Here is a 21170-nt window from a genome sequence, read left to right as displayed (position 1 = left end):
TTTTTTTTTTTGGCAGGGCAATGAGTGTTAAGCAACTTGCCCAGCGTCACACAGCTAGTAAGTCAAGTGTCTGAGACCAAATTTGAACTCCAGGGCCAGTGCCTTATCCACTGCACCACCAGCTGCCCCCATCTTTTTTTTCTTTAATATGTGGCCATCTGATGAATATGAGGTGAAAAATTAGGGTGGTTTTAATTTGCATTTCTATTATATTGATCTGGAACATTCTGTTTATGGTTATTGATAGTTTGAATTTCTTTTTTCTTTGAAAATAAATCTTTTTATCCCTTATAGCCATGTATCTATTAGAGAATAGCTTTTGTTCATGTGTGTGTTTTGTGTACATACGTGTGTGTGCATGCAATGATAGCTATTTATAAAGTGCTGTAAGTTTTGAAAAGTACTTTACAAATGTTATTTTAGTTTTCTTCCTGGCTACCTTGGGAAGTAGGTGCTATTATTATTCCCATTTAAAGATGAGGAAACTTAAGCAGACTTTCTAGGGTCATATAGCTAGTAAGTGTCTGAGGTTGGATTTGAACTCAGGTCTTCCTGACTCTATCCACTGTACCCCCAGATGCCTCCATGATGATGATTATATTTGCATTTGTTGTACATATGTATCCTATCTATCTATCTATCTATCTATCTATCTATCTATCTATCTATCTATCTATCTATCTATCTATCTATCTCTATTATCTGTTTATAATCTATATAGCTATCCTTCCCTCCCTCCCTCCCTCTCTCTCTCTCCCTTCCTTCCTTCTTTCTTTCCTTTTTTCTTCTAGTTCCCTTAGATGATAAGAGGGAAATATATGCATTTTCATTAACAATGTGAATAAATCCCTCTCATTATTTGCCTCTTTATATTTTTGTAAAGGATGTTGCTTTCTTATGATTAGACTGTGTTTTATATTTTTGTATCTATTGGTACAATTATGTAATTTTATTATTTTTCTTACTATAATCTCTTATGCTTAGTGTTCCTAACATTGAAGCATCCCTGCCTGACATAGACACTCGACACAGTATTATATATATACATAATATAACATATAAAACCATATTTTTTATAATCTTTCATTCAGTATTTTTTATCAATGTCTATTGAAGACATTTGTCTATTTGTTCACTGCTTTATTTTTTCAAACTTATATTTTCCTGATTTGTTTTACAGGACTATAGTTATCTCATAAAAGGAGTCAGTAAAGTACCTGATTTTTCTATTTTTTAAAGAGAGCTAATTATTCTTTAAATGTTTGATAGAGTTGACAAATAAATCATCCTAACTTTAAAAATTTTTTCATTTAAAAAGATACCACGGGGCAGCTAGATGGCGCAGTGGTTAAAGCACCGGCCCTGAATTCAGGAGTACCTGAGTTCAAATCCGGCCTCAGACACTTGACACTTACTAGCTGTGTGACCCTGGGCAAGTCACTTAACCCCCATTGCCTGCAAAAAAAAAACAAAAACAAAAACAAAAAACCAAAAAGATACCACCCATCCAATAATCTGTGACATAGAGTTATATTGTTGTACAAAATACATTCTGGATAAATAACAAACATTAAACAATCAGTTTACTTAAAATCATTAAAAAAGCTTTTGTTGTTGTTTAGTTATTTCAGTTTTGTCCAACTCTTCATGACCCCATTTGGGGTTTTCTTGGCAAAGATATTGGAGTGGTTTGCCATTTCCTTCTCCAGCTCATTTTACATAAAAGGAAACTGAGGCAAACAGGGTTAAATGAGTTGTCCAGGATCACACAGACAATAAGTATCTGAGTTTAGATTTGAACTCAGGTCTTCTGGAGTCCAGATTCAGTGATCTTTACACTGTAGCACATAGTTTCCCCCCAAAAAACTTACCTTGTTATTAAAAAAAAGTTGTAAAAAACAAGTTGTGAAAAATTTCTAATACTAATAGCTCGTAGTATGGTGCTGTGGAAAGCACATTGGTTTAATCAGAAAAATGAGGTCTGACATTGAGTAAATGACTTATGCTTTCTAATAGTTTTCTAATCCCTAAAATGAGGAAACAGTCCCTTCCAATTCCACCATGACCATTCTACTCAAAGTGCTAAATAATTTTTCAAAGTGCTTTGATTGCCCTAGGCACCTCCCCAATCCTACCCTCTTTTCAGCTCCCTTTTATATGTTTTCTACCATCTTTAGAATATAAGCTCTTTGTTTTTCATTTTTCTTTTTCAGGGCAATGAAGGTAAGTGACTTGTCCAGGGTCACAAAGCTAGTAAGTGTCTGAGACTGGATTTGAACTCAGGTCCTTCTGAATCCAGGGCCAGTGCTTTATCCACTGTGTCACCTATCTGCCTCAGAAAGTAAGCTCTTTGAAGGCAGGGATGTCCTGTCACTCAGGCTTGGCCAGGTGCCTGCCACTGTAAAGTTGCTATCTGTAAGGGGGCTAAAATTCTAGCTAGACTGTCTAAAAATCTAAGGAGTAGTCACCATAAATTATAAGCTTTACCAAGAGTTTAGACTTTTAAGTATTTATTAAGGAGCATAAGAATTTGGTGAGGAGAGAGAAAGAGGCCAAGATTCCTTCATCTGTCTATCTCAGAGAGCCAGCATCTCAGCTCCACCCAAACTGAGGTCCAAATTGAGAGATGAGCTGGCTCCTTCGTCCTCCCAGAAGCCTCCTCTCCAACAGGAAACAGGGCCTTCCACACACACACAGCTCCAAACTAATTGGCTGGTAGCTTTGATCAACAGTACCTATAAGCAAACATCACTTCCTGAACTCCAAGGCCCCATGGCTCTGTCCTCAGGCCAGAGCTCACAAAATGTTCCTCCCATCAGGGGGCATTATTCCCACTCTCACACTACCTAGTAAGAGCTTAACAACTGCTTGTTGACATCTTATTTGATCCACCCAACAATGATTCACATCCTATAAGCATCAAAGGCAATTTAAATTTACATGTTATTCAATTTTTGAATGCTAGAACTTTTGGGAAAAGTCTTTCTTTTCTGTTTCCAGTATATACCAAATTGAATTCAGGAAGTTCTATTTGAGGAGATTTATATATATATATATATGCACACACATACATATATATACATACATACATATAAACATATATATAAATACAAAATAAAATAATCTTGCATAATTTTCTTTTCTGATAGGCATAGGAAAAAAGATGTAAACTAGACAATATTACAAAATATATTTTGTTTATTTGGACAAATCAGGCATAGTTATAAACATTCATTTTACTTATAATAAATGAACAGGCATGTTTAAAATGAGAACACTGGATTCTGTTCGGAATTGTTAAGTTACTATTTAGATATGAGATAATGAAATGGCAGGACCATTCAATGGAAGATACAGATCATGAATAGTGGAGTTATTCACGATGAGCAAAGAGAAAAAATAAAAATATTTATTTGCCTTTCATGGCTATATGTTTACATACAAAGAAGAGGACAGCAGTTTTCTTCTTCTTCTTCTTCTTCTTCTTCTTCTTCTTCTTCTTCTTCTTTTTTGGTGAGGCAATTGGGGTTAAGTGACTTGCCCAGGGTCACACAGCTAGTGAGTGTCAAGTGTCTGAGGCTGGATTTTAACTCAGGTCCTCCTGAATTCAGGGCCAGTGCTCTATCCACTGCACCACCTAGCTGCCCCAGCAGTTATCGTCTAACTGTACATAAATGTCATGGACAGAGATTTTCAACTTGATGAATTTAGAAAATGGATCTACAAACTCTTTCAACTTTTAAAATATGAATAAAGTAATCATCAGTAAGTACAAACTTTTCAATATCCAAAGGAGTAAATTACATAAGAAACTATGACCTTCCTTTCATTTAATCATTTTTTCAGTGATGTGCAAGCTCTTCATGACCCCATTTGGAGTTTTCTTGGCAGAGATAGTGGAATGGTTTGACATTTCCTTCTCCAGCTCATTTTTCAAATGGTTTTAAAAACTATATGATAAATTTAACAAGTTAGTAACAGTTATTTGTTTTTCTCCCCTTTTGTTCCTCTTTTAGTTTTTTACTTTGTGTTTTTAAAATGTTTTATTGATTATTTTTTTGCACTGAAATCTATCACTATCCACTAACTACCTCTTTTCACACCCAACTGAAATTGTCCCTTATGATAAAATGTCCCTTATGAAATTAGTCAACATATTGGCCATATTTGAAGATTTATGGCTTGTTCTCTATCACTGGTCCATCACTTATCTGCCAGGAGATGGGCAAAAAGCTTCTGAAATCACAATTGGTCACTGCTTTGATCAGTTAGGAAGTCTTTCATAGTTGTTTCCTTTTACATTATTGTGCTAAAAATAAATCTTAATAATTCATATACTTTCAAACATTAAAGCTGCCCAAATTAACACTTGTGCTTTCTCTCCCCTAGGCCCCAAGCATGCAAGGAGTGAAATGTCTTACTTAGTTCAAGAGACTGGATTAACAACCTTAACATTTGTTCAAACACAACTGTTTTCTCTGCCCATTTATGCAAACAGGAAATAATTGCTTTCGTAGCATCTGACATTATAAGATGCAAGGTATTTCCAAAGACAATAATGATACCACTTGTCATATGCTGAAGCACCTAGGTGACACAGTAGACAGAGCACTAGGCCTGAATTCAAATCTGGTTGCCAATATTTTCTATTTATGTGACCTTAGGCAAATCATTTGATCTCTATCTGTATCAGTTTCCTCATTATAAAAATGGGGATAATATTAAAAACCATTTCTCAAGGTTGGTGTGAAGATAAGATGAAATAAGATTTGTAAAGCATAATGCAAACCTTAAAGCCTTATGTAAATGCTGGTTGTTATTATTGTTATTATTATTATTATTTTGTCTTAATGACAGAAGTGTTTATTTTTCCAGTCTGGAGTGGATAGTAACAATTCTCAAATTCAAGGGCAATTTGAGAAAGAGATTTCTTTTGCCATTAATATGTTTGCCTTGAAAAATCAAGTAATTCAAACACAAACTTAATCCATTTATAGACCCATTTAGACTCCATTAGAATATTCTGAAAATAAAATAATAGGGAAATATATTATTCAATAATGGATTAACAATTGAAATGTTTCATCTAATATCTAGTGACGGCTCTATCTACAAATCTTTAACAGAATCAATCATTTAGAATAGTAAAGTCACATGTACATTCATAGAGGAAAAACCAATGAAATATTCAAAGTTCCGAATGTACTTGGTTGATGGTTTTTCATTGAGCCATGGTTATGTAGGTTCATCTCTTCCTGTTTTTTTAATTGATCTGCAGAATGTAGCTGAGATTTTAACTCTTTAATGATCTTTTCTCCAACAGAAACTATACTCCTTATCAACCTGGGGACGAGGGCAAAGCTGAAAGAAAAAAGAAAGAGGCAGGATTGCATTTTATCATCTCAAATAAGGGCAGTGACATTAGACTGTGACCTTTGTCTTTCATAGTTGTATCAGTAAATCAACAAGCATTTAAAAAAATCCCTAAATGCCAAGATATACAATGAGAAAAATATATACAAAATATGTATGAGATAAACACATTTTACTTTTTTTCCCTCCCTTTTTAGAATAATAAAAAATGTTTGCTTTGTGAACACATTGAGTTAGTGTGGCCTTTTATGTCTTGTAGACAATTCTTTGTTTGATAAAAGCATTTTCAAAAACTCTCAGGAGTTACAGACCTTCAGAGAGAAGAAGCACCTTACTTATGTCAGGGAAAGACTATTCAAATCACTAGAGACAAGTGGGTAGCCCCTTTATTCTTAAATCTTTAGTTCTGTCCTTTAAGAGACAATTTATATCTTTTTAAAAAAATTTAAATTTTTAATTTTGTTTCATTTTTTCTTTCTTTCTTTCTTTTTTTCTTTTTTTTTTTTTGGTGGGGCAATGAGAGTTAAGGGACTTGCCCAGGGTCACATAGCTAATAAGTGTCAAGTGTCTGAGGCTAGATTTGAACTCAGGTCCTACTGAATCCAGGCCTGGTGCTTTATCTACTATGCCTCCTAACTGCCCCTATTTTTTTTTTGTTTGTTTTTTTTTGTTTGTTTTTTTGGTAGGGCAATGAGGGTTAAGTGACTTGCCCAGGGTCACACAGCTAGTAAGTGTGAAGTGTCTGAGGCCGGATTTGAACTCAGGTCCTCCTGAATCCAGGGCCAGCGCTTTACCACTGCGCCATCTAGCTGCCCCCCTATTTTTTTTAAAGATAGTTTGTTCAGGTGGGATTTTGGTAAAAACCTGTATAGGCCATCCATTATATCTCATAGACTCCCTTCTTCATTCCTTCTTCATTCTTCTTCATTATTATACATTGCCTCCCAAAGAGGAATCTTTTTCCTTTGGTTTTGCATAAATTGAAAGAAACCTATACAGACCTTATTGGTAGCAGGTGTTCCATAGAAAATGTTTTCATTTGGGGCAGTTTCTTTAACTGGAAAAACAGAGAATATATGTTAACATTTATAGTTCATTTTATAGGGAATGGAGAGAGAACAAAGAAAGGAAACCTATAAGTGCTTAAAAACGGTATCACCCATAAGGAACCATGACATCATACAATGTTTTCATCCATGGATGGAAGGAGAGATGCTGCAAGATTTGTTTTTCATTGTGGTTGCAAAAACAGAAAGGCATGGTATCTTTACTCTTCTGGCATCAGTGACCCCATCCTTAAACTAGGCTCTGTTTCAGTGTGAAATTAGCAGTCACATCTAGGCTCTAAAATAGATATTAAAAATATCAATTTCCTTCCTTCTATTTTCCTGCAGTGCTAGTCATAGAAATGCCTTTTTGACTGTCCATGAAAGTCATTTACCTCCATGACATGAAAAGACTGCTTTCCATTCTTTGACTTACTATTCTTTGTCTCTCTCTCTCTGCCTCCCTCTGACTCTGTCTCTGTCTTTTTATCTCTCTCTCTCCCCCATTCTTACTCTTCCTTTTCACACCCACATATTATATTGGTAGGGAATAATTTGTGTTCAGAGATCTTTTGGATGGTATAAGGAACATGGTAATCAATTAATTTGTATTTTCCTGCCATGGCTTTTGAAAGTGATACTTCTTTACCAGGCATGTACCCCAAATTTGTAAATTAATGGTATTATGATACCATCATTCCTTCACAACTAGCTCATCAAGCCCCATTTCATCATTATTGCTGTCCTCCTCAGGTTGAACCCACATGCTTTTGGAGCACTTCTTAGCTGCCTATGATGTTTAGCACGTATTGGTAACTTCCAACTAAAATCAATCTCTCTCTCTCTCTTTCTCTTTCTCTCTCTCCCTCACCTTTCCTGATCTTCCTTAATGCAATTGCCTTCTTCTGATACTATATGCAATTTATCCTATTGTTTGAATGTTGTTTTCTCCATTAGACTGTGAGCTCATTGAGGACAGGGACTATCTTTTGCCTTTCTTTGTATCCTCAGTGTTTAGCACAGTGCCTACCACATAGTAGGCACTTAAATGCTTATTGACTCACTGAGCAGGTTATCACGAAGGTATAATTTCTAGACATACACTCACTCTTCTTCATGGTACAACTCTACTTTCAAACTGACTTGGTCAATTTTTGGAGAAAGATTTGGATTTAGAGTACCTGGGCTGATTCTGCAGTCTGTTATTTGTGGGAGGAGGGGCCAGAGGTAGGGGTTGGATAAGTTATGTCCCTTCAATTGTCCTCAATTTTTAAAATGAAGGATCTGTACTGGATGTCTTGAAAATTCCTTCCAGCTTTTAATCCTATGATCAATTTCTACCACACCAACATTTCTTATATCCTTTTCTTAATTTCCATGGATACAGGACCGGCTTTAAATATAGCACAAAAATATTCCCATCAAATGTCTTTGAAATGGGGGTTGGGTGGGATAAGCATTCTGCTTTGTCAGAGGTGCATTTCATGAGGACTTCTCTAAACCAATGAAATCACAGCTCCAGTCTTTTAAAAAAAATTAAAAAGAGGCAATAGATAGGGTGCTATCTGGTCTAGTGCTCTGCACATAGTGAGTCCTCAATAAATACTGATTGATTATTGTGTTTTAATCACATGGCAGAGCCCTAGAGACTGAACAGCTCATGAAAAAGCATCACTTCTTTAGGGACTCTGTCTGCCCCACCTCCTCACCCCCAGTATCAGTAGCCCAAGGAAATTTGATCCTCAAATCAAGTCCAGAGCTAGACCTTAATTCAAGTGAAGCAGCTCAAGTGAACTCTTGCTGCCTCTGCAAACATCTTCACTATTTTTCAATATTCACTGATTACAGTCTTTGCCAAACAATCCTAGAGTCACCGATGACTGCTATTAGATTAGAGACACTAGAATCTCAAATTGTTTATATTTATGGATTGGACTTTTTTTTTGGATACACTTACAATCTGGATGGTGCACAATGGTGATTTTATCTGGAAAGGAAAAAAAAAACACACCATGGTAATTAAAACTGCTCACTTTGTTCTGAGGGGCACAAGTGTAGTCTTGCTCCCCATTCCCCTCCCTCTTTCCATTCCTGTTACAAGTTGTTTTCCCCCTTTCAAAGTGATTCCAAAATTTCACATAGAATCTCAAATAAAATAATAAAATTCTAATACAAAACCATTAAATTTTAATTAGTCTTTCAATCACCCTGAGAGCAGAGATAGGGTTCTTTCTTTTTTTATAAGTTATTTTCAAATGAGATTTTATCTATCATCTACCTATCTATATATACATAATATGAATGCATATATGCATATATATATTTATAGTGTTTCTCAAACCTGAAAGTGCTATTGTTTGTATTTGTCCTTTCTCAGTCTTTGAACATACTGGGGCTCATTAATTGAAGGCATTCATCCCTGGTTACTTGTGGATTTATGAACTGCTAGTCTTCTCCAGAAGACTTAAGGCAGTAAAAATGGTTTAGTCAAATTCTCAACATTCTATGTGAGTGGGGCCATGTGTAAGAGTGGCAAAGCATTGCTAAGAGAATTGTTCTGGTAATTTATAGATGGCTTTGGGAAGCATTTTGATTTGGGGGGTAAATTTAACTTCTTAATTGTGGTTTCTTTAGACTAGCATTAAATTTGTTTTTCATTTGCCGAGCACATGGTAATTACTGGCAAGGGGATTCTTCCTTAAAGCATTCTGGGATATGTGGGAAGCCAACCTGAGATAATAAGGAAGGTTAAGAATAGACCTTACCTGTGTCATAGAGGGGAAATAGATAGCTATGAAGGGTATGGGATGAATTATCAATGATTTAAGATGAGTATTAAAAAAATTAATTATTAGCATGGGTGATCATGGGATATAACAGTCATAGAAGAATTAAAATTGAGAATAACCCAGAGGGCAGAGCACATGGTGGGCAGGTATCATATAGCAACAGAAGAGTAATACAGAAGCTTGGCCTCAAGGGTGTTGTCTGGGAGATATATGAATGGGAATTAACATGAGTCAGTCACATCACAAGAACAAGAGTGCCTATATGCTCCATTGGTATTCACACAAAGAGATCTTGAGAAATATATATACCCCCTGACCTCCCAGCACAGTGGGTAGATCCAACATTGAGGAGGATATGAACAAAAATTAAGCAAGAGGAGAAGGCATGTGATTTGTACCGGTGGAGGGAGTACCAACATAGTGTCACCAAGGAAGCACAGTAGAAAGAACCCTGGGCTTTGGAGCCAAAGGATCTGATTTCTGATCTCAATTTGATCAATTGCCACCTGTGTGGCAGGACTCAACCTCTCTGGACCTCAGTTTCCTCATCTGTAAAATGGAGGAATTGATTTCTGAGGTTTCTGCCCTACATTTATGCTACTATTCTCCGAATGATAATTAATAACTTTTCTGAAGATTTTCAGATCTGTCACTCATGGGTTTAACAAAAAAATAGTGGAGGGTAATTTTAATTTACCATAGAAGTTTTCTTCTTCTGGTCTCTTCCCAATAATGCAGTCTCTGAGCTGTCGTAACTTTTCCTTAAGGAGAAACATATCCCCAAATAAATGTTAATAATTGCGGTTTTGTCATAGATTAAAATGGAATGCAGAAATAAATGTTTTTTGTTTTTTTTTACCAAGCTAACTTCTGTGCTATAGTAGCACCTTTAAGATACTCAGAAACAGAAGGAGGAATTCTCAACATAAGGCCCTGCCCCCAACCAACTAGGATGCAAGCCAATATACACTGATTATTTTATATCCCCCAAGGCTCTATCCTGGTACTTCTTTGTTTCCTTTTGTTGTTCAGTTGTGTTCAACTCTTTGTGACCCCGTGGACCACAGCACACAAGGGCCTTCTACCCTCCACCATCTCTCAGTTATTCCAAGTTCATGTTCATTGTTTCCATGACAATATTCTATACTGTTTTGCTTGGTGATCTCTTCAGCTCTCATGGATTCAATTAATCATTTATATGGAGATGATTCTCAGATCTCTTTATCCAGTCCTAATCTCTCTCCTCATCTCTAGGCTGACATCTCCAAATGCTGATGAAATATCTTGAACTGATATTTTAAACTCAACATGTCTGAACTCATTATCTTTTCCTTCAATCTCTTTCCTCTTCCCAACTTCCTTATTACTTACTTCCAAGGGCACTACCATTATCCTAGTTTTAGGGACACAACCTAATTATCATCCTTAACTCCTCACTCTCTCCCACCCTTCATATCCAATCAGTTGGCAATACTTGTAGATTATATTTTCACAGTATCTCCCATGTAGGCTGTCTTCTCTCTTTGGACATTGCTATCACCATAGTGCAGGGTCTTATCACCTTGCATTGCAACAGTCTTCTGGTTGATATCCTGCCTCGGGTCTCTCCCAGCATCATTATTTCTTCTACTCTGTTATCAAAATGACCTTCCTAAATCATAGGTTTGACCATGACACCCACCCTCCTTCTTTCTTTTAATAAACTCCAGTGGCTCCCTATTAGGTTCAGTTTTTGTTTTTATAACAGTTTGGTTTTTTAATGTAATAAAGATTTTTATTTATAGTTTTGGGTTCGAATTTTTTATCTCTCCTTCCCTCCCTCCCCTCACCCCTCCTTGAGGTGGTAAGCAATCAGATATTGGCTATACATGCATGATTATGTAAAACATTACCATATTTGTCATTTTGTACAAGGAAACTTGACTAAAAAAATGAAAGTGAAAAATAGCATGCTTCAGTCTGTTCTATCAATATCAGTTCTTTCTTTGAAGATGGATAGTATGTTTCAAAAATAGTCCTTTGGGATTGTCTCGGATCATTGTATTGTGGAGAATAATCAAGTCATTCACAGTTCTTCATCAAAAATTATTGCGATCTTCCTGTACAATGTTCTTTTGGTTCTGCTTACTTCACTATACATCAGTTCCTACAAGTCTTTCCAGGCCTTTATGAAGTCATCCTGCTTCTCATTTTTTATAGCACTAATTCTATCACCATCATATACAGTTCATTTAGCCATTCCTCAATTGATGGGCATTCCTTTTATTTCCAATTCTTATCAGGTTGGGCCCTTCATAAGTCATTATGATCTTCTTATATCCTACTATGCTTTCTATATTCACAGAGCTTTGATACTCACACCTCATCAGTATTCTCAGTTGCTTCTGCCTCTCTAATTGGCAGCCTTGGAGGGTGGAATGAAAAAAAACTTCCTCCTTTATAGAGGGCTTAAGATGCCAATCATCTCTTCTACCTTCTGACAGTATCTTTCTTTTGTGTTTTGTCTTCCTTTATTAGATCGTAAGCCCCTTGAGGGCAGGGACTATCTTACTTTTTTCTTATTTTATCCCCAGTATTTAGTACAGTGCCTGACACATGTTTAGGCACTTAATAGAAAATTATTTTAACATATTGTACTCCATGATCCAATGACACTGATCTTGCTGTCTTTGAACAAGACATTCCATTTCTCAACATTTCCCATGTGTTTTCACTGGCTTTTCTTTATGCCTGGAATTTTCTCTCTCCTTATCTCTGCCTTCTGGTTTCCCCGGCTTCCTTCCAGTCTCAGCTAAAATCATACTGCCTGCATCCAGCAGGCCCTGCTCATCCCTCTTAATGGTAGCTCCTCCCCCCTGACATTACCTCAAATTTACCCTGTATTTAGAGCTTCTGTTGTTGAACCATCTGACAGTGCTAAAGACTTTGGGAGCAAGAACTTTACTTTCTGGGTCTTCAGTAGATGTGTCCAGGGCACCTGGGAAACAATCACAAGGCTGCATGTCCATAGGGATTGCTTCCCAGGATGATGGCTGAAAGTACTGTTATTCTCAAGACTTTTGGCTTCAGGGACCTGGGCTATCTCCAATAATATCTAAGGGGAGATGTTAGTCAAAGTGATGGTGGTTTGACTTGCTTGGTGCAATCAGCCTTCTGTTCCCTCCATTTTGCATCTGTTTTGTCTGGTTTCAACTCCACTGTTGTATTTCCCCATTCTTCCCCTTACCCCTTCTGCCTCATTTTGTGTGTTGTCTTCCTCTATTAGATTGTAAACTCCTTGAGGGCAGGGACTCTTTCTTTTTTCTTATTTTATGCCCAGCACTTAGCACAGTGCCTGACACATTAATAAAAGTTGACTAGATTGTATTGAATGGTCTGTCCATCAGGGTGCTTTGATTCAACTAGGCTGGCTTGTCTGCTTTGTGGGGTCTCAGTTGGTAGGGATGGCTTACTTCTCTACAGGAGATAATTTTTAGCTAAGAGCTGCTGGGTTGGAAGCAGGACCAGTACTTTTTTGTGTGTGTGTGTGTGGGGAGAGCAGTGTTGCCAGTCCCAGTGTTCTTATTCATATCTGCCTATTGGGCAGCTGGTAAGCAAGTGTGGCTGCTGGTCATGAAGAAGGTAGGTCCCTTCTTCACAATGATTTTTTCCTCTCAATGATGGCTGTGAGGGCTAAGCTGGAAGCAGGTTTAGGGTTTGGGTGGGGGGGACACTACTATTCCCAAGGTTTCTGGGTTCAGGGTTCTGGGTTGTATCCATCAAGAGGGTTGATAATAGAGGTGATTTTTTTTTTCTTGGGCAGGAAGCACAGTTTCCTATTTCTCCCTCAAAGTGCCTTGTCGCTTTAGGTAAGCTGACTTGCTTTTTGTGTGTGAAAGTTTGTTGGCTCCTCTTCCACAGGAGTGGTTTTCCTGCATGGTAGCTGTGAGCTGTAGGTTGGAAGCTGAACCTTTGGTTTGGGGAAGGAGGAGAAGGCAGTGCTGCCCCTTTCAGGGCTCCTGTGCCTATCATGAAATAATTGCTGTTCTTTAGAATTTATTTGCAAAGCACCATTTCCCAGCTTTTGTAGTTCTGTTAAAAAAGTCAATGCTTATTCATTCATTGATTCATTCTTTCATTCATTTATTTATATTGATTTTATTCATAATTATTCGAAATCTGGAGAAAGCCACCTTTACCTAAGAACTAGCCTTAGACAAAGATAGACATCGGCTTGTGAGGTGATTTAAGGACTTGTCCCTGCTCTGAATTATTTCCCAACTGCTACACTGTCTAAAATACAATTAGAGATTTGGTCCTTTGGTTAACTAATTATCTCTAAAGACATTTTCTTTTAAATGAAATTTTCTCTGGGTTGGGCAACATAATATACTTATGTCAGTCATTCATTATTTGGTGTGGGTTATTTTATTTGTCCCCGCCCCTCCCAAGAGCACTGAGAGAATGAGACTTTTGATGGTAGGAAGGAGAAAGGCATAATTTTGGAACCAGAGGCACATTCCATGGTGATCAATCCTAGCCTTTAGCTAACAGAAGTACAAAGGTTACTTTGGTGGTGGGAAGTGCCTGGACATGAAGAGGAACAAAAAAAGCTAATAAATAAACAAATAACCAACCAACCAATCAACCAACCAAATGAATGGATGAACAGATGAATGAATGAAGAAAGAAAGAAAGAAAAAAGGAAAAAGAAAAAGAAAGAAAGATAAAGAAGAAAAAAGAAAAAAAAAGAAAAAGGAAATGGAAAACCGCTGGGGAAAGGAAGAAAAAACCAAAATTCTCTCAGTGTCTCACTTTTGCCTATTTCTGGCTCTTTCTAAGTCTTCAAGACATAAACTCACTTATTGCCAATTTCCTCCTGCCTGCACAGTCCTTAGATCTGCCGTTCCTAAGTGTGCTGTGGCATAAACTCAGAGAGCACCACTGGATATTTTAAATGTTCAACTTAGTAACTAAATAAATGAAACCATTAGGTTCTTTTGGCCTAGGAGTTCTGTAAAAAAAACAAAAACAAAAACACTGAGACCCTAAGCATGTCCTGCCATGAATGGAGAATGTTTGGGAAAATGCCTTAGGTTAATGGAGCACAAATAATCAATGCTTTTATAAATCTCCCAGAAACACAATTGTCTTTGGAGCATAAAATGAAGTTACAAATGGGGATGATAGAATCAACTAGATTTCTTTGGGGATTGTCTGTTTTGTCTTCAGGCCATTTCTTTAATTGCTTGATGTATTTATTCTTTCTTCTAGATGTTGGGACTATACAGATGTACCTGACTTCCTTACACTTAATCTCAGAAAATCTGGAAAGTGTTTATTTAAAAAGCTTTTCATTAGAAGCATTAAAGCATTTGGTTTGTGAATAGATAGAAATTCCAAGGCCTGGGTTATCATAGCTTCGGGCTGTGTTAAGGGTTTAAGCACCTAGGGAGGAGATGCTCTGTGACTAGAGATTATTCTGGTTGTCAGAGGTGGGTCCTGGTTACCTGCTGAATAATTTCAAGTCCACTTTTTCCAGTTTGCCACTGTTTGAACTTCTTCAAGGCTTCATCTACAGAAAGTTCTCCAGTCTTTACTTTTTCCTGCAAAAGGATGAGTTCTTCTTGGCCAGAGGGTATGCAGCATTTCAGGGCAGAGCAGTGTTGATTGTCCACTCGGGTTCTATCTAGATTGGTGCAAGGGGGAGAATTTTGAAACATCAGTCAACATTTGGACATTTTAAAAAAATTCTCTCTCCTCTTAAATATTCATTAGCCGTTTCAAAGTAGATTATGGCAGATGATTTCTACAAATTGAGACCCTGAAAGATTCATGGGGCATTAAGATATGGAATTCACTATACAGGGAGAAGATAAGTTCTTCTTCCATTTATTTTTTATTTTATTTTAAATTTTTTTAGTGAGGCAATTGGGGTTAAGTGACTTGCCCAGGGTCACACAGCTAGGAAGTGTTAAGTGTCTGAGGCTGGATTTGAATTCAGGTACTCCTGACTCCAGGGCCTGTACTCTATCCACTGTGACACCTAGCTTCCCCTCCTCTTCTGTTTATGTTGCTGGCTGACTAAGCTGTCTACCAGCATCTGACTAGCAATTGCTGGCAGGCAGTGATAGAAAATTCAGAAACATTAAGGATGCTAGATAGAGCTTCCCTATTCCACTTCCTTTTGTTTGATTCAACACATGAGAAAAAAGACAAAGAGGCAGAACCTTCGGAGGAGGCAAAACATTACCAGCTAGAGCCAAGTAGGTGGAGCACTGGACCTAGAGTTAGGAATAGAGTTCAAATCTGACCACAGACACTTAGTAGCTGTGTGACTCTGGGAAAATCACTTTAACTGCTTCAGTTTCAGTTTCCTCAGTCATAAAATCGAGTTAATAATATTATCTACCATGGATAGAGTACTGGCCCTGGATTCAGGAGGACCTGAATTCAAATCTGGACTCAGACACTTACTAGCTGTGTGACCCTGGGCAAGTCACTTAATCCCAATAGCCTCATCAAATAAAAATACTATCTACCTCATAGGGGTTGTTGTGAGAATCAAATAATATTATATTTATAAAGCCCTTAGCATGGTGCTTGGCAACTGGCTCTTAATAAGTATTTATTTCCTTCCTTTACAACTTATTTTTCTCCCCCCAATTACATGTTAAAAAAATTTTCAATATTTGTTCTTTTTAAAGTTTTGAGTTTCAAATTCTCTTTCTCTCTTCCCCCGTCCTGAGACTATAAGCCATCTGTTATAGATATACATATGCAATCATGTAAAACATTTCCATATTAGGCGTCTTATACAAGACTTGACCAAAAAAAAAGAATGAAGGAAAGAAAGAAATCAAGAAAGAAAGAAGGAAAGAGAAAAATAATATACTTCAATCTGTATTCAGACAATATCTGTTCTTTCTCTGGATAGTATATTTCATCATGAGTCCTTTTTGATTGTCTTGATCATTATATTGCTAAGAATAACTACACAATTCTTCATCACACAATGTTGCTATTACTACATACAATGTTCTCCTGGTCTGCTCACTTCACTTTGCATCAGTTCATTTAAGTCTTTCCAGGTTTTCCTGAAAGCATCTTTCCTGTCATTTTTATAGCACAATAACATTCATATACCACAACTTCTTCAGCCATTCCCCAATTGATGGGTATTACCTCAATTTCCAATTCTTAGCCACCACATAAAGAGCTGCTATAAACATTTTTTGTACAAATAGGAACTGTTCCCTCTACTCTTCCATTTTTTTTTAAATCTCTTTGGGATATAGACCTAGCAGTAGTATTTCTGGATCAAAAGGTATGCAGTTTTATAGCTTCCTTTTCCCTTTCTACAGAAATGTCCAAGAGCTAGTGAACAATAGTGAACCACATGATGTCAGAGGTGGAAGTGACCTCAGAAGCCATCTAGTACAACTTCTCCCTGAATAAGAATCTTTTTAACAATATAGACGCTGCACGTGGACATAGCGTGTTTGCTTTGACATCTCCAGTAAAGAGTGACCAGAATTTCCCAAGACATCCAATTCCACTTTTTGACAGTTGTCACTGGAAGAAAGTTTTTCTCTGCCTAGATCTGTCTTCCTCTTTCCACATTCATTCCACTGCTCCTTATTTTATCCTTTGGGTATAAATTGGAAAAGTAAATACCTTCCTTTATGTGACAGCCCTACAAATACCTGAATATAAATCTCATGGCCCAAACTACGATTTCTCTTTCCCAGGATAAATATCACATTCAAACAAACAAACAAACAATCACTCCTAACATGGCATGACTTTGAGACCTTTACTTTCCTGCTTGCTTTATTCTGAAGATTATCTAAATTCTTCTTCTTCTTCTTCTTCTTCTTCTTCTTCTGGTGAGGCAATTGGGGTTCGGTGACTTGTCCAGGGTCACACAGATACTAAGTGTCCATGTGAGACCAGATTTGAACTCAGATCTTCCTGACTCCAGAGCCGGTGCACTATCCACTGTGCCACCTAGCTGCCCCCTATATTATTCTTAATGTGTGATGCCTAGAACCTAAAATAATGTGGTCAAACCAGGGCAAAGTATAGGAAGACTATCCCTTGCCTAGGCCTGCTCAATAGTCCTCTCTTAATGTAACCCAAGATTGCATTTGCCTTTTTGTTTCCATGTCATACCAGTAGCACTTATAGTGATAGTCCACCCAAATCCCCAGGTCTTGATTCAGATTAACTTCTGGCTAGCCATGAATTTCTTATCTTGTGCTTTTGAAATTGACTATAAGAATGTACGAATATCATATCATAAGAATATCATATCTATCCTTGTTCCATTTCATCATAATAAAGTGAGCCGAGTGTTATAGGTTGTCAAGAATTTGGGGGATCTTGATTCTGTCACATACAATATTAGTTATTCCTTCTAGCTATCTACAGATTTGATAAGCACATGTTTATTATCTATGTTTTTACTTAAATCATTGATAAAAATGTTGAATAGAACAGGCATAAGAAAGGAGCCATGGGAGCCTCCTTCCAAGTTGACATTAAAGCAATGATTGCTCTTTAGATATAACTATGCGACCAGTTTCAAACCTGCATAACATACCTACTAATATGGCCAATATCTCTATCTTTTTCACAACATTAGTAAGAGGGGCAGTTAGTTGAACAGAGAGAGGACACTGAAGTTTACAGTTTTACAGTCAGGAGTGAGTCATGTATCCCCCTGACAGGTACTCTCCTCAAGAAATACTAAGTGCACTGGAGGGCAGGTGTGATCCAAGTTTCTGTAAGGATTGTGATGTGTTTATAATTTAAGCATTTACTTTGATACAAGTGATTTTATTTTTTTGTTAAGTAAATGATTATGTTTAAGGTTTAAAAGTGTCATTATTATGAGTGGCTGGTTGTATAAACAGTGATATTTAGCTCAAAACCAAAGTGGTAAATAGAAGTGTGAGAAATAATTCCTATGGATCCCTACTCTTCCAATGAGTATTAATCAATTTGATATGATTCTATAGGGGTAGTATTTATAAGTTTTTTTATATTTGGCCCCAGAGCCATGAACTACAGGTTGTAAGTTCATTAGCTTAATCATAGGAAATAACTAGAGGCCCTCCACCCTTGTTTTTCCTTGTCATGGTGACCAAACCCAGTGTAGCAGAGATGAGTAAATTACAAGGAAAGTCCTGCAACTTATTTTTGTACCACTGGATCTTTCTCTCTCTTGTCCAATATGAGCAGGTGACCATCTTATGACCACATAGTCAGTGGAGACATGCCATACTTCACAAAACTTGTGACCCCCCCCCCCCAAATGATAGGTCATTTTTGGCCCATGAAAGCAAGGTCTATCAACCAATGGGATTCTGTACTTTACATCACCTCTTTAGAATGTTCAGGTATCCAATCTGGCATTAAGCTTATAAAAATAAGACCCTAGAAGAAGAAGGTATCTCAGCTTGTGAGGACGATCTGTGGTCCATTTCATTAGAGAGGACCATATACCCTTCAATAAAGTGCCATTTGCTCAGAGCTATGCCTCAGTTTCTTTTATTGTAGGTTGGACAATTTTAAAGTATATTTCCTCACAACAGGTTTTGCACTAGGACCCTGAGTATAATTTCATGGTGGTGGTCTTTTTCTGGGAAACTTGACCTGCAGTGTACATATACTCTCTACGAGAAGTGTAAGGTGCTATCTTCCAATTTTTTTCAGGACTCTAGAATATAGTTCATCTGGGTTGGTTACTTGAAATTGTCAAAGGCAGTTTGGTTCCCTCTCTCTTGATATCTTGTTTATCAATTTCTTATTATCTACTAGTTGTTTTGTCCTTTTCAGTCCAAAGATAATTCTCCTTAGAAGAAATAGAAGCATAATAAAAGTGGGGCAACTTTTCTTTCTTTTTGCCTTGAGCAATCATCACATTATGTACTCCAAACAATATCCCATCCTTTAATTCTCTTCTTTCCTCCAATATTTATTTTAGAAACCTTTTCTTTTTATTCTTGGTTTTATCAGCCTTAGTTCATTCTGAGCTTATACTCCTGGTATTATTCTTACACACTGTTGTATGCTTTTGTATTCATCCTTTGTTTCCAATTGTTGTTCAATTGTTTTTCAATTGTGTACCACTTTTTGCTACCCCATTTATGTTTTTTTTTTTGGGGGGTACAAAGATACTAGAGTTGCTTGCCATTTCCTTCCCAAGTCATTTTACAGATGAGGAAACTGAGGTAAACAGGGTTAAGTGACTTGCCCAGGGTCACATAGCTAGTAAGTGTCTGAGGCTATATTTAAACTTAGGTATCTCTCACTCCAGGGTCATCACTCTATTGTGCCACTGAACTGCTCCATAATCATAGCAGGTATCGTGTGTGTGTGTTTGTGTGTGTGTGTGTGTAAATTGGGTTTAAGTGACTTACCCAGGGTCACATAGCTAGTAAGTGTTAATTGTCTGAGGCCAGATTTGAATTCAGGTCCTCCTGAATCCAGGGCCTGTGCTCTATCCACTGCACCACCTAACTGCCCCATAGGTAGCTTGTTATAGCACTTTTAAGCTTACAAAGTACTGTACATATGATATCTAATTAGGCTCTCACAACAACCTGAGAGGAAGGTGCTATTATTATCCCCACCTTATAGATGAGGTACCCGAGAGTCTAAATGACTTGATTAGGGCCACAGAACTAGTAATTGTCTGAGACCAAATTTGAACTCACATCTTCCTGACTCTAAATCCTGTGCCTAGGGGCACTTCTCAGATTTTCAGATATAGGTAGGAATTCAGAGCCCCTAATGCCTCTTTTTTTTTTCTTTTTTTTTTCTTGGTCAATGAGGGTTAAATGACTTGCCCAGGGTCACACAGCTAGTAAGTGTCAAGTGTCTGAGGCCAGATTTGAACTGAGGTCCTCCTCAATCCAGGGCTGCTGCTTTATCCACTGTGCCACCTAGCTGCCCCCTAATGCCTCTTTCAACTCCAGGATAAGATAGTTCTATGAAACTGCTACCAATTTGAAGGGTGGCAATATTGATATTTGGGAGATGGAAGATCTTAACAAGTATTTCATTATCAATGACAATTTGTGCTCACTCTTTCCTCCTTCAAGGCTGTCTATTCACAATACATTTGACAGTGAGATTTTTCCTCTCCAGAATTTTTTTTCTCTTTCACCACACAGGAACCAGTGTTTATCACTTGTCATTCCTTGAGTGGAATACAGTATGTGAGGAATTCCCTTTGTGGTAGAATGAGACCGATAGGACTGAACATAAGGCCAAAGGAGTGACTGGTACAGTCACAGGGCATAGGGCACCTATTTGATTTCCTGAGTTCAATTTTACCACGTGTAACTGTTTGAGCCTTGGAAGAACTTTGCTAGGATATTAAATTGAATGAGACATAGAAATGAAATGGGTATGATTTTTAGGAAGACCAGCACTTAGGGGGTTTACTTTCTGAAGCTACCCATTGCTTCACATGAATACACAAGAGTCCATTCGTCAATTATCTCAATTCTTTTAGGAACTTTCTTGCTTCGTCTTTTCTTTTTGCAAGTTCTGTGCCTCGTGAAGTAACAAGATGTCAACCCATTCTATATAAGAAATCTTTTCTTGCAGGGATGATGGAGCATGCAGTCCCCAGGGAACTGGAGGAACACAACTAAGCAGTAGGGCTTACAGGTTCAGCAGGAAAAGACATAGTTAGTAAATGAGGATCTGCTCCATACAGCACTCTTTCTTGACAACGCCCCAAGCTCAAATTCAAAGAAAGAAAATCGCGAGCTGAATTACACTAGAATTCTAGGTAGCATTCCTGCCAGGGCATACAAGGGTTAGCATTGGAGCTTCCATCTTTCCTAGACTGTGTCAGTTTACCCTAGAGTTTCATGCTTGGTAGTCTTCTGGTTGATGGTGAGCTCTCTTCTACCAAGTCACCCATGAACCTGAAATCTTCTTTCCTTTGGAAACTGTCATAAAA

General features: G+C 37.4%; 1 protein-coding gene across 2 annotated transcripts in view; it reads right to left on the bottom strand.

The window, feature by feature from the left end:
• Positions 1-3206: 3206 nt before the first annotated feature.
• BANK1 (B cell scaffold protein with ankyrin repeats 1) overlaps positions 3207-21170 on the bottom strand; it is a 426375-nt gene continuing 408411 nt past the window's right edge. The window contains exons 12-16 of one of the 2 annotated variants that reach the window (XM_043969579.1): positions 14698-14876; positions 9906-9969; positions 8377-8406; positions 6375-6430; positions 5156-5361 (exon numbers count right to left, since the gene is read on the bottom strand). In XM_043969579.1, the coding sequence (XP_043825514.1) occupies positions 5302-5361; positions 6375-6430; positions 8377-8406; positions 9906-9969; positions 14698-14876 (389 nt within the window). In that variant the 3' untranslated portion in view covers positions 5156-5301. Of the gene's footprint in view, positions 5362-6374; positions 6431-8376; positions 8407-9905; positions 9970-14697; positions 14877-21170 lie in introns of both variants that reach the window. The other variant, XM_043969578.1, reaches the window with a different exon arrangement.

Source organism: Dromiciops gliroides, chromosome 6 (genome assembly GCF_019393635.1).
Source record: "Dromiciops gliroides isolate mDroGli1 chromosome 6, mDroGli1.pri, whole genome shotgun sequence".
Lineage (NCBI taxonomy): Eukaryota > Metazoa > Chordata > Mammalia > Microbiotheria > Microbiotheriidae > Dromiciops > Dromiciops gliroides.
The sequence above is the reverse complement of the archived record's forward strand: the minus strand, read 5'-3'. Positions and strand labels throughout refer to the sequence as shown.